This window comes from Fistularia commersonii, chromosome 10, assembly GCF_037954325.1.
Source record: "Fistularia commersonii isolate RoL2024-O1a breed Wild chromosome 10, RoL_Fcom_v1.0, whole genome shotgun sequence".
In the NCBI taxonomy this organism is placed as follows: domain Eukaryota; kingdom Metazoa; phylum Chordata; class Actinopteri; order Syngnathiformes; family Fistulariidae; genus Fistularia; species Fistularia commersonii.
In genome coordinates this window covers 5099878-5112517 of record NC_141293.1, presented here as the reverse complement: position 1 = coordinate 5112517, position 12640 = coordinate 5099878, and the positions used below count along the sequence as shown (strand labels likewise).

The window sequence follows — 12640 nt, the reverse complement described above, 5'->3', positions numbered from 1 at the left end:
CGCTCTAAAAATAGAGCCGATTTCACCCAATGGGCGGCGGAGACGCTCCCGCGCAGCAGACCAATCGTGGCGAGGAGGATGAGTCGGCTCCGCCTCACGATTGGCCGGAGGTGGCTAGGTGGGCGGGGCTACGTTCCCGGCGCTGCTATTGGCCAGCGCAGAGAAACGTATAGCAGTCACATGGGGGTGGGCTTGTCTGTAATTTTGAATCGGGGGGGAAGTTTACAGTGGGCTCACGGAGTTTTGGAGAGTTCAGTGCGGTGCGCTCTCGGTGCGTCACACGCTCGGAACCCTCCGCACTGGAAAAGCGCACGTCTCCCAGCCGCCATCCATGCACCCTCACCAGCTCTTTGCCTCTTAACTGTTTTTTTTTTTTATTTTTGCTTTTTTTTCCTCCTCAAAGCTTCGGTTTTGTTTTTTTTCTTCTTCTTTTCCCCCCCCGCCATCCTCCCTTTCTCCTCCTCTTCCTCTCCCGCCTCCTCCTCCTCCTCCTCCTCCTCTCCGCTCTTACTTGTGGCTGCGTCTTACGGACTGAAATGGATGTCATCCCCATGTGCAGCATCTTCCAGGAGCTCCAGATCGTGCACGACACCGGATACTTTTCAGCGTTACCCTCTCTGGAGGAGTATTGGCAGCAGGTAAAAGACGCACACGCTCCTTGACAGACCCCCCTCCCCCTCCCCCCCCGCCGCCTTCCCTCCACCTCCTCCGCGTCTGTTTTGACAGAACTTGGTGCGCGATCGCTGGAAACTTGGATGACAGCTGCGCGCAAAATAAATAAATAAATAGAAATAAATAAAACGCACAAGTCGTCTTGTTGTGGAGAAACAGCTCGCGTCAATGTGTCCAAAAATGCACGTCCGCGCACGCGTGTCTTATGGAGGTTTCTTTTTGTGTTTTACGCACTTTTATTCATCGCGTTTATTTTGTTTTGTTTTTTTGTCATTTTAATATATCGCTATGAATCGGACTTTGCGTGCTTTGAAAAAAAAAACAACATCATTGAATACCAAGAATAATACTACTACTAATAATAGTATTAATAAAAAGCACGCCGCTCTGCAGATCAACGCATTGCACGGCGTCGCCGCGCGTCTCTGCACGTACCCCCCCCCCCACCTCTCCCTCACCCGTTCTCTCTCTATATATCTCTCTTTCTATCTCTCTGTCTTCCTTTCCCCAGCTCTTGCGCTCTGACACACACGCACGCACACGCGCGGGGAGGGGGGGGGTGACAGACTGACAAGAGAGAGTGAGAGAAAGAGAGAGAGAGAAAAAAGGGACGAGAGATAGAGTGATTTTTCTCGTTCCAATTTGGCTCCAATCAAGCGTCCGCTGAATGACAGCGCTGTGTAGTTTCTTTTTTTTCCCGTCTTTTCTTTCTTTCTTTTTTTCATACACCAGGAAGAAGGGATGGTGGTGGCGGGGAGGGAGAGAGGCTTCTTCTATCGGTGGGAAAATGAAATGAATTGGCAACACGCTTCAGTCTGCCCCTATCTCTATCACATCTCCTCGGGCTGCAAGCCAATTCTCTCTCTCTTGCTCTCTCTCTCTCTCTCTCTGAGGCATTTAAAGCTTGCCAGGGATTTATCCAGCACTGCTGACGAGAAACATTTGACCTGTACGCATTCCCAAAAACCATGTTCCTACTATGCTCATTAAAAATAAATAAAATGAAACTTCAACTCCCATCATCCCTCAGTCAAATGGAACTCGGCATGATATTACCAATTTGATTTGGATTCTCTGTAAATCAGCACACTTTGTTTTGAAACTGCTGGTTACGGTCCAATTCCCAGTGTCGTTATGTAAAACCATTCTCGTGTTTCCCCCTGGATTTAAAAAAAAAAAAGCTTTGTCATCTCATTATCCCTCAGATTTATCTCATGACTATTCAGCTCCTTGGCGGAATTTGGCTATAAATTCTAATGTGCTTTATTACGAAATCCTTTCGGTGGCTTTGGCAGGCCGAAGGAAGTGCTCTCACTTCCTTCTTTCAGTGAAAAAAAAAAAAAAAAAAAGGCCACGATCTGCAGCGGATCTTGCAGTATTCATGCTGGGCTTTTTATGGCCCCCCCGTGAACTAGACCTCCCTCCTCCCCAGTCCCCGGTGTGCTATGTTATTTCTAGCGATGCCTCCGAATGCATTATTAAATCCACATTATGCTGAATAATTGATAGGTCTAAAAGATCTACAAGCACTTCCCTAACCAAATGGGGAGGTGGAGGATGTGGAGAGGAGGTCGTCGGTGGCTCTGTAGCGGATGTAAATTTCATGACCGACCCCCGAGCGTACCTACACACACATGCACGCACAAAAAAACACCGTGCATTGGGGGTAAGAGCACCTTGCGCTTGCATGCTCTCAGAAGGAACTCGTCATTTCCTCCCTCCCCGCCACCCCCTGGTATAGCCTCCAAGGGCCGCCTCCGAAACACACGGCGCTCCGCTCTGCATAGGACATCGAGTATTTCCTGGTTCTGCAGGCAGGAAGGAAACAAGACCCGGTCTGTCTTGTAAGCGTCGATTATCCTTCCTGTGCAGAGACAAAACAAAACCCCTGTTTTCTGAGTAGTTCTTGTCCAAGGAAGTGGTAGTGGTGCGGTGGGGGCAGGGGAGGGGGAGGGGGCAGGAAACACCAGCAACTGTCACGCCGAGTCACAATTCAGAAAAAAAAAAGCACTTGTCTGCGTCGTCAAACAGAAAAAGAAAGCAGATCGGGTCAATGAAATCGTGACCTCCTCCTCCAGAACAGAAGAGGGTGCTATAGATCATATCTGCTCCCACAGATAGAAGCTTTAAAATGAAACGTCCGCTGAAACCCTGTCAACCATCACGTTATGGAAAGAATGTCGCAATAAGAGCTGGTGTTATGATAGGTTAGCTACTCCGCAGCAGTGGCATGACGCATTCAGCCACGTCCCCCAGGCCCTGCCTCCAATCGGGAGCAACCAAAATAATGACCAAAAATTTGTTAAAAATGACTTTTTTATTTTTCATATGTGTATATATATATATATATATATATATATATATATATGAAAAATAAAAAAAGTATGTATATATATATATATATATATATATATGTACATATACACATATATGCAGAAATTAAAAAAATAAATCACTTGGGCTTCAGCAAGCAATTGCTTACAGTGAAAGTGGACTGACAAAATGAAGGAAATTACAGGTTAGTCAAAAAATGAATTTATCAAAAACTGATGAACAATTAAATAAATAAAATAAAAAAAATATATATATTTTTTTTTAATATAAAAAAATCGAATAATGGGACAAGCATTGGTAAGGAATCGGCTGAATGTAAGCAAGAAAAAATAAATAAATCAAGATTTATGGTGAATTATCCACTCCATACCTAAACATGATCAGTCCATTTTTGTAGAGAAAATAACCAGAACATCAGGCTTAAAACACTTCTAAAAACCAAGGTATCTGACAGTAAATAAATAAATAAATAAATAGATAGATAGATAGATAGATAGATAGATAAAATTATTAAAAATTGCAGGAAGTAATTTAAATGCAGAAGATGGACGCAGAAACAATTCTTTTCATGGCATGGTATGCAGAACATCAATCACAATCAGCTTCCCGTTTCGGTTGTGTTAGCGCGTTGAAGCTCGCATCATGGGAGGAACTAAGTATTGACTGTGACCCCCCCCTCAGACATGTCTGGAGTTGGAGCGGTACCTCCAGAGTGAGCCCTACGTGTCCGCTACCGACCTCAAGTTTGAGAGCCAGGAGGACCTATGGAGCAAGCTGATGCTGGCCTGCGGGGACAAGACCCCCGACATGGACCCAAAGATCCCCCGCATCAAGGAGGAGGAAGACAATCAGGACAACCAGCACCTGGACACGGGCGGCTTCAACTCTGATGCCAGCAGCGAGGCGTCGGACAGCTCCGAGGAGCTCTCGCCTGCCCTCGACTTCTCCTCCGGCTCTTTGACTGACATCCTGGGCGACGGCGGCGAGGACCTGGGCTCAGCCATCATCAGCACGCCGCCGTCCTCACCCGAGCTGGGCAAGGAGGGTTCAGTAGCCCAGGTGTGGAGCGGGATAACCACTGTGCTGCACTCACCCGGGAAAATAAGGACTGGGGGCTTGGAGAGGAGCATGGAGCGGTCAGGGCTGACAAGCGGGGAGGCGTCGCCCGACGGCAGGAGGCGCGTCCACAGGTGTCACTTCAACGGCTGCAGGAAGGTCTACACCAAGAGCTCGCATCTCAAAGCACACCAGCGAACGCACACAGGTATGCACACGTGTCCGAATATTCAGTCTCTAGGTCGGTAGTGAAGATTTAAGCCAGGAACAAAATTACGTTAAATCAACGACGAGGCATCACCTTGGCCGATCCATCTGACCTATAAATTCCTCCATATTTGTAGTTTTCTGTTCTACCTTCACAAGCATGGATCATGGATCATTATGCTGTTCTTAATTTATATCAAAATGAGTTTCATGTAATTCATTTATTCATCTTTTCCCGCTCATCTCGCTTTCTATATTTTGAATACAATAGAACAGTATATTCCTTTAATCGTCCAATAGTGGGGAAATAATAAAAAAAAAAGGATTGGGACAATTAATTCCATTTACTGTGGAGAGGCGTGTGCCGAACCAAAAAAAAAAAAGCATCACTCTGATCCAGTCAAGAAATTTATGACAACGGATCACTGTTAGACAATCCCAGTTATGTACTGTGCATATGTATATATATATATATATATATATATATATATTGGCTGGTTCTGGTCTGAGCGCTTCCACATACCCACATACTTGGAATAGTTTGTCAGAAGGAATGCCCTCAAGTGTGACCTAATTCACACCGTGGAACGTGACATCACGAGGGTGGGAGGGAGACAAGAGGGGACCCGGAGGGGGCGGGTTGTTCTTTTGTGGCCCGAGCAGCCGGGGGAGGGTGGGTTGTGGATGCTGAAAACAAATCCTGGCTTCTCACATTACAGCTTGGGAAAACGTCCGGCAAACATGTGCGTGCCTGTGGGAATCTTGACTGTTGTTGTGTTTGGACTTTAAATTTCTCCTTTGACCTCCCTACATTAGCCACAAAAAAAAAACAAAAAAAAAAATTGTAGATGAATAAAATTAGAGTTAATCACTTAGAAAGATGATTAATCAACTCAAAAGTCAGAAACAGAAAATAGTGTGGAAATACTGTTAAAAATGGATCTGTGAAGGTTCTCAGTCACACAAGGTTTGTGTAGGTTAAAGGTCAATGGATCTTTCAACAGTTTCCCTTTAAATAAACCAGAAATCATCCTAAACTGGAATATCAGCACCAAACAGAGCAGGAAATGAAACAAAATTCCCAAACATGGTGTTGCTAATCCTCTTTTTCCTCACATGTAGACAATTCATGCAATTGCCTTCTCTATCAATATCCTCATCTTTAAACGCTAGCCCGTTCCCCTATGCATGCTAAATATAGCAAAAGTCAGAGGAGCCTTCAGGTGGCCCTGACGCCAAAAAGTTTGAAAACCTCAACCCCTTTTTTGAATATTGAGAAAAAGCATGAGACAAAAAGCGAGGAGGGAGGAAAGATGTTGGAACAGGAAATAAGCCTTTTTTTTGCCCAGAGTTCAAACGAGAGCGCTTTCCTTCCTCACCTTTGACCCCCAGGACCCACCCCCGCCCCCCCAGCCTGGCTGTTTACAGCTGCATTGCCCATTAGTAAAGGAAGTTGCATTCCTAGCATCCCTCACTGGCCGTGTTAGCCCCACGATTAATGGCCTTTTGCACCATTAGATGCAGGCTCTATTTTTTTCCAGCCACTCCGCCTCCCCCTTCCAGTTACATAAGCCGTCTACTCCTTACCGCCGCGCATACCTCAGCGCTCAGGACTCGCCAGGCACGAGCTTGTTTTTCTGCTCACCGCAAGCAGCCACTTCAATCTGCTTTGCTCTCACTCGAACCCGGATCAGCCCAGGGGTGGGGGAAGGGGAGTTTGGCTCTCTTTTTGTCAAAAAAGAAGTGCAAATATTGTTGTTTGAGAAGCGGATGAAACCGTTACTTCCATTTTCGCCTCAAAAAAATCAGGGGGAGGGAAGGGGTAAAATGATCTGAGGATTTGAAATAAAAATGCCTCTAATTTCAGAAAGACAATACATTTTACCATTTTTTTTAATTACCTGAGATAAAACAAGAAATCGTTCTGAGAATTTACAGTGAGGTTGACTGGAAAGATCGTCTTGAGTCTTGTTTTATATAAATAAATCTAAAATCACGAATAAATGACCTAAGGTAAATAAGGTGTTAATAAAGTTTTGAATAAAAAAAAAAATCACAATGAAATAAAATAAAAATAAAATAATAATAAAAAGAAATAAACTACAATGTTATGAGTAAATGAAATAAAAAAAAACAAACAATAAGTGGCAGAAAAATAAATGAATATCGCAACAATATGATTAAATCAATTGAAAAAAAAGATCAATAAAAATAAATAAATTACAATGTCATGAGTAAATCAAATGGATAAAATCACTGCTAAATAACCTAAAAAAAAAGAAAAGTCTGACAATGTCATGAGTAAATGACAGAATGAGCGGAAAGCTTTACACTGTTTTCGAAGTAGCCTTGTCTGGCTTTTGCACGGACGACTGTTGACGACGCCATGTTCCATGTGACACGCAGGCGAGAAGCCCTACAGATGTTCATGGGAGGGCTGCGAGTGGCGTTTCGCGCGGAGCGACGAGCTGACCAGGCACTTCAGGAAGCACACTGGAGCCAAGCCATTCAAATGCAGTCACTGCGACAGGTGAGAGCGCCGGTCTCCCACTGTAAGGGGCTGCTGGACCTCCATCACCAGACCTCCACCCTTTGAAGATCCCAATATCAACCAAACCCTTTTCTAAATTGAGCTTCATGCTGCCTGATATTGATTTTTTTTTTAAACTTCTTATTACCATTTCTCTTTGGAACATATCTTCTGCGCAAAATGAATTATTTTTAAAGTAATTTCTGACCTATTTCAGTGAATAATTACCTATTTTTTTTGCAATATTTTTTGGCCAGTCGCAAAATATCACATATTTTGATTTATTTGTGAATTATGTGTACATATATATATTTTTATATGTATTTTTCACAATATGTAAACTAATTCCAAACCTGCAAAATATGAGAGAGATGATTCAATAAATCACCAAAATTTAATTAGCCATTGGTTTTTTGTAATGTCAGAGAGGGGAAAAATAAAGCTCTAGATTAATTTGTTGTGATGCTCTATGTACCTATTGGTTCATTGATTGATTTCATTTAGCAATACTAGGGATATTTAATCCAATTTTCATTCGTATAATTTTTCATGACAAGATATTGCTAATGACAAGCTCTGGAGAGGTTGGAAAAGCACAAAAAAACAAGTAGTTCTGGTAGTTCACTGATCCAACAAAAAATCTGATTTAATTTTTATCTATTTATAAAATGAAATGATAGTACTTTGTACATGGGGAAGAAATGATAAATAAAATAAAAAAAAAAAAATCACATTTTAAAATGTGTTACCATCAGTTTCTGCATCATCCCCTCAGTTGGCAAAAAAATATTCAACAAATTAAAAAAAATAGTTGAAAAAAAAGAAAAAATAAACAAATTATTTGTGAGATATTTATTTAAAATTGGCGAAAAATAATCCTGAAAGAATATCCTGTTTTAATGGTGAAATTAAAATGAAAATCCTACCTTTACCTGAAAATATATTTCTCATAATTTTGAACTTGTCTGTTTTCCAGGTGTTTCTCGCGCTCCGACCACCTGGCACTGCACATGAAGCGGCACATTTAAGTCGGCCCCGGCGTGGAAGGCCCCATGGGGGATGATTCTGGTTGATTGTCCTGACCTGTGGTGGGGGGATCGGCGAGACTGGTGCGTCCCCGAACACGTCGATGGGACCGCCACCGCGTTCCAGTCAGTGGAAAAACATGAAGCAAACGCAGGCTATTATTTGCACCATACTTAGTGCCTCCGACACCTCGCTGTGGAGATTGCTCTCGAAAGGCTTTTTTTTGTTTGTTTTTTTAACGGAAGAGGGGTGGGAGAGAGACTGGACTTTTATTTTTTTTCTTTCCTTCGGGGGAGGGGGACAATCTGGGCCGGAGAAAAAGGGGAAAAAGGGGAACTTGTGTATGGTGTTCAACGCTTTTCTTTTTCCTGGAGGATCGTGGGACTCCTGCGAAGGGGGTGTCGCGTCGCTCCTCTGACGACAGTGTGTTTGCCCGAGCGCATGGGGACTTGTGAGTGCCTGCGAGCGACTGGGTGCCTGTGCAGCTTTACAGAGCGAATGCATGGTGGAAAACTGCCGAGTGAATGGCGTAAAGGGGTTCAGCGTGTGAGCAGGGGGTAGGCGGGTGGGATGGGGGGTGAGTGCGAGCAGAATGAATGCAAAGCAGAAGAAAAAAAAAACATGTTTTGTTTCTGTGCTGTTCGCAAATGTGTTTTTCATTTGCGATAAAGGAAAGAGCAACCCCCCCCCCCCAATCCCCACCCTCTCACTGCCTGGAGGTGGAACTACATCTGGCAGCGTGTAAAAGCCACACTAAGAGAAAAAAAATATATTTTTTTTTCTTTTTAAGGGATAAAGTTCAACAAAAAAAGTTGTAATATTGCGAGAACAGAATAGTCGAAAATATTGCGAGACAGACACCACAAGGGTGGACGCCATATTGTAACGTTAAAAGAATTAGACGCCTTTATTGCGAGAATTGAGTCGGTATATTTGGAGGATCCATTGGGCACAGCGGTCCCTGGGGGCTTATCTGCGTGGAGACGGCATGTTCTCCCTGAGAGCGGGGCTTCCTCCGGGCTCTCCAGTTTCCTCCCACGGTCCGAAAATATGCTGCAGGTTCATTGGAGACCATAAATTGACCCCTGTGTGAATGAGAGGGTGAATGGTTGCATGTCGCTATGTGATTCACGGATGAGAGGGTGAATGGCTACACCTCTCCAGAAGTGGCGATCCTCGCCTCTCACCTAATGACTGCTGGGATCGGCTCCAGCACCCCCTCCAGGACCAGTGGTGTAGATAACGAATGGATAAATGAATGAAAAATTGGGAGAAAAAAGTCAGAATATTGGGTGAATATAGTCCCTATTCGATTTCAAGTTTGATTATTGCAGTTTTCCACTCACAAAATTATACCATATATATATATATATATATATATATATATATATATAAACATTCGACCTTATTCACATAACACGATAATATTTGTTTTCTTTTCTTTTTTTTTGCTATTTTTCAAATAGTATTCATCCGATCCGTCATTCATGTATGATGTTTTTTTTTTTTTTTTCTTTTTTTTTTTTTTGGGAGGGGGGGGGGGGGGGGGGTCATTTTTGCTCGCAATAAAAAAGTTCCAAAACGAAAAATTTTCTCCTCGTGTGGCCCCACTACCCCGCCGTAAACTGCAGCTTCCCATTTCTGAGAAAAAGAAAAAGCAGGGAGGTGTTTTTTTTGTTTTAGTGCAGCTATTAAATGTGCAATGTATTACGTAGCCTGTCTGAAAACATACAAGCTCATTTTGTTGTCCATTGTGTAAGCTCTGTATCTTGAAAGAAAAAAACAACAAAAAAAAAACACGCACACACACACACACACACGCACACACACACACACAAACGGAGACAAACAAAAGTAACAACTACCGATGTACACCAACAGTTCTGTCATTATGCGAGAAGTTGCATGGGATGTGGGGATGCATTGCTCATCTGTTTTCTTCTTGGATAAGGAACGATTCCATTGAAGAGCAGCTACCTTCATATTTCTCGATGTCATAGTATTGTACAAAACACATAAGGCAGTCTTTTTTTTCCTTTTTTTATTATGTCGGGGATACCACTATTGCTTGGCAACTGTCTTGATCACGGGGATTTTTTAAAAAAAATTATTTTATTTTTTTAATATTTTTTTCTTCACTTTTATCTTTTATTTCTATCTGTAAATGCACTGTTGACCTTACTGATGCCTTATGTAAGTGGCCTTGTCCTGTTAAATAGATCTCTCTCTCTCTCTCGCTCTCACTCTCTTCTCACTCTCACTCTCCCTCTCTCTCTCTCTCTCTCTCTCTCTCTCTCTCTCTCTCTCTTTCTCTCTCTCTCTTTCACACAGACACACACACACACACACACACACACACACGACATACATCGGGGGGTTGCGAATGCAGTAGTGCGTTATTAAATAGCTTTATAAAGGCTCTGATCCATACCGTTGTAGCTTTTCCCTTCCATCTCGTGACAGCTCTAAATCCCTGAATAATAATAATTATCATAATAATAATGACAATAAATAACTCTATATCAGCATCAAAATGACAGCAATTTTTTTAGAGTTCTTCGCATTCTTTGTTCAGTCATATCGGAATTTTAGTCGCCCAAAAGCCAAGAACCACAGGCCTAACAGAATCGAGCCACGTTGAGGTTAAAAGCAAAACGTCCTGACGTTTTAAAGAAAAACTGTTTAAATCTCACTAGTGATTTATTTGGGATAAACGGTCACACTTGAAATTGTGACTTATTTTATTTCCATTTTTTTCTTAGGGTACCCAATTTACAACCTGGTTACCGTGATTTTTTAATATTTTTTTACTGTTATGTTACAATTGGCCTATAACTTAACATCACAATTTGATTTTTTTTTCAAAATTTATGTTTATTATTGAAATATTCTCAGATTTTCATCATATTTTCTGATTTTTTTTTTCTGAAAATATGTTTTTCCCAATAATAGTGTTTTTTACCCAAAGCAAAAGCCCTAAATAGCTTGTCAAAATTAAATTTCAGATTCTGGATCTCAGAGGCTTTTCTCCTCAACGCGGCCCACATATTCAATGGTGGGGGGGGGGGGATAATTTAAAAAATTATAGGAGCACTTGGTGTGAAAGTTTTACTACTATGTAGTAGGAGGCGGCGTGGATGCACTTCAGATGGACTGTGACTAGCTGTCAAAGGTACAGTCATGGAAACATGTTCTCACGAAACGTGGCGTGTTCAGCCGCTGCTGTTGTTACGGATTAGGATTTACTGCAAAGAAAATGTTTATGTTGGGGCCATTTATTCCCACTGATTTTTCCCCTGGCCCCGGCACTCTCAATAGTGAGTCTGTTTTTTTTTTTTATTTTGTTGTTTTTCTGTATGCTTTACCGAGTTTCGCCCTTTGGGGCAAGTCACTATCTTTACTCAGTCCTGGTTAAAAAAAAGAGAAGAAATGTTTGATCTGGTACCAGAAACCAGTTTAACCAGTCGATCTGAGCCGTGCTGCGGGTCTGTCTTTGCAAACAAACTCAACCAGGTGCTAGTCTGCACTGGTTTCAACTATTTGCATGTTTTATCTCCGTGGGATTGGGAGCCAATCAAACACTCTTAATAGAAAGGTTACGTTCCCTTTTTCGAGAACAATTTGGAGCTACAATGTTTGTTTGTTTATTTTTCTTTTTAAACTAGATATATTCACAGAAAACGTGTACAAGTAGATTTGTCTAATTTCTGGTCAGAAAAATAGAAAATGGCAGGTCGAGTCAATATGATAAAAATCTTGGAGGTGATACAGCAAAATAATAAAAAAAATATAATGATAATAAAAAAAATCAGCTTATATTATTTCAACAGGTAAAAAATAAGCAGATGCAGCAACATTATAAATTATTATAATTATTGGTATTAGACTTTTTATGCTAGCTGTGCAGCTCAAAGTGCTGAAAATCAAATAAATATTAAGGGTGACATACACTGAAGTGAGAAAAAAAAGTACAGATCAACCCCTTTTAAAAATTCGACTTGTTTATAAAACGTGTTTATTACGATTATTATACGTAATAAGATGTTTCACGAGAAGTTAGGCAAACCTCACTGGTGTCGGCGACAGATTCACGATGTGCGTCCAACCCGTGGGCGGCCTTACCGCAACTCAGCAACTTCACCCAGTCACTTCTAAATAAAGCCACTAGGCCCATGTTCTTTATTTTCTTTGTACACTCCATTTTCTTTCCTTCTTCGATACGCCAACAACTGTCAAACAAACAAAGATGTGTACATTGTAAAATGGAGGAGAATTTTCTAAGGAAGCTTCTATTTTGAAAGGGTACGGGACCAAAAACTGACACGGCGCCTCGGTTTCCATGGACGGGCCCGTGAAGATGAGAGGCCGACATGGAAATTGTAAAATAAACACTCCATCCTCCTTTTTTTCTTATTTTGTGCTTTCGGGACGTTTGTTCATCGACTCGATCTGAGGAAGTGACAGTAAACATACGTTCGGAAGTCAGCGTCAATAGCGCACACACCTGTGGCCTCGTCTTTCAAGAAAAACAAAAACAAAACAAAAAAACAAACAAAAAAAAAAAACAAAAGAAAAAGAAACCAACACTTTTGCTCTGGACACTTGTTATAATTTTGCATTCTGGCGCCTGCTAAGTATTATTATTATTTTTGTTTGTTTTGTTCTGCCATGTGATTTCTTTCGAACTTTCTGAGACCCGAGAAGATGCCCTGTCTTTAGCTAGAGAAGCTTTATTGGATAATATTGAAAAAAAAATAAAAAAATGTGACGCTCTATTTTTGTTTGTTTTATGGCATAACAAGATTTTTTCATTTG

At 41.7% G+C, this 12640-nt stretch overlaps 1 protein-coding gene across 1 annotated transcript; it reads left to right on the top strand.

Moving 5' to 3' along the window:
* The first annotated feature begins 216 nt into the window (after positions 1-216).
* On the top strand, positions 217-9080 carry LOC147230165 (Krueppel-like factor 6). Its single transcript, XM_086153403.1, has 4 exons — positions 217-638; positions 3688-4270; positions 6676-6799; positions 7776-9080. Exons 1-4 carry the CDS (start codon positions 537-539, stop codon positions 7825-7827), a joined length of 861 nt encoding a protein of 286 aa, XP_086009529.1. The 5' UTR covers positions 217-536; the 3' UTR covers positions 7828-9080.
* Positions 9081-12640: the final 3560 nt, after the last annotated feature.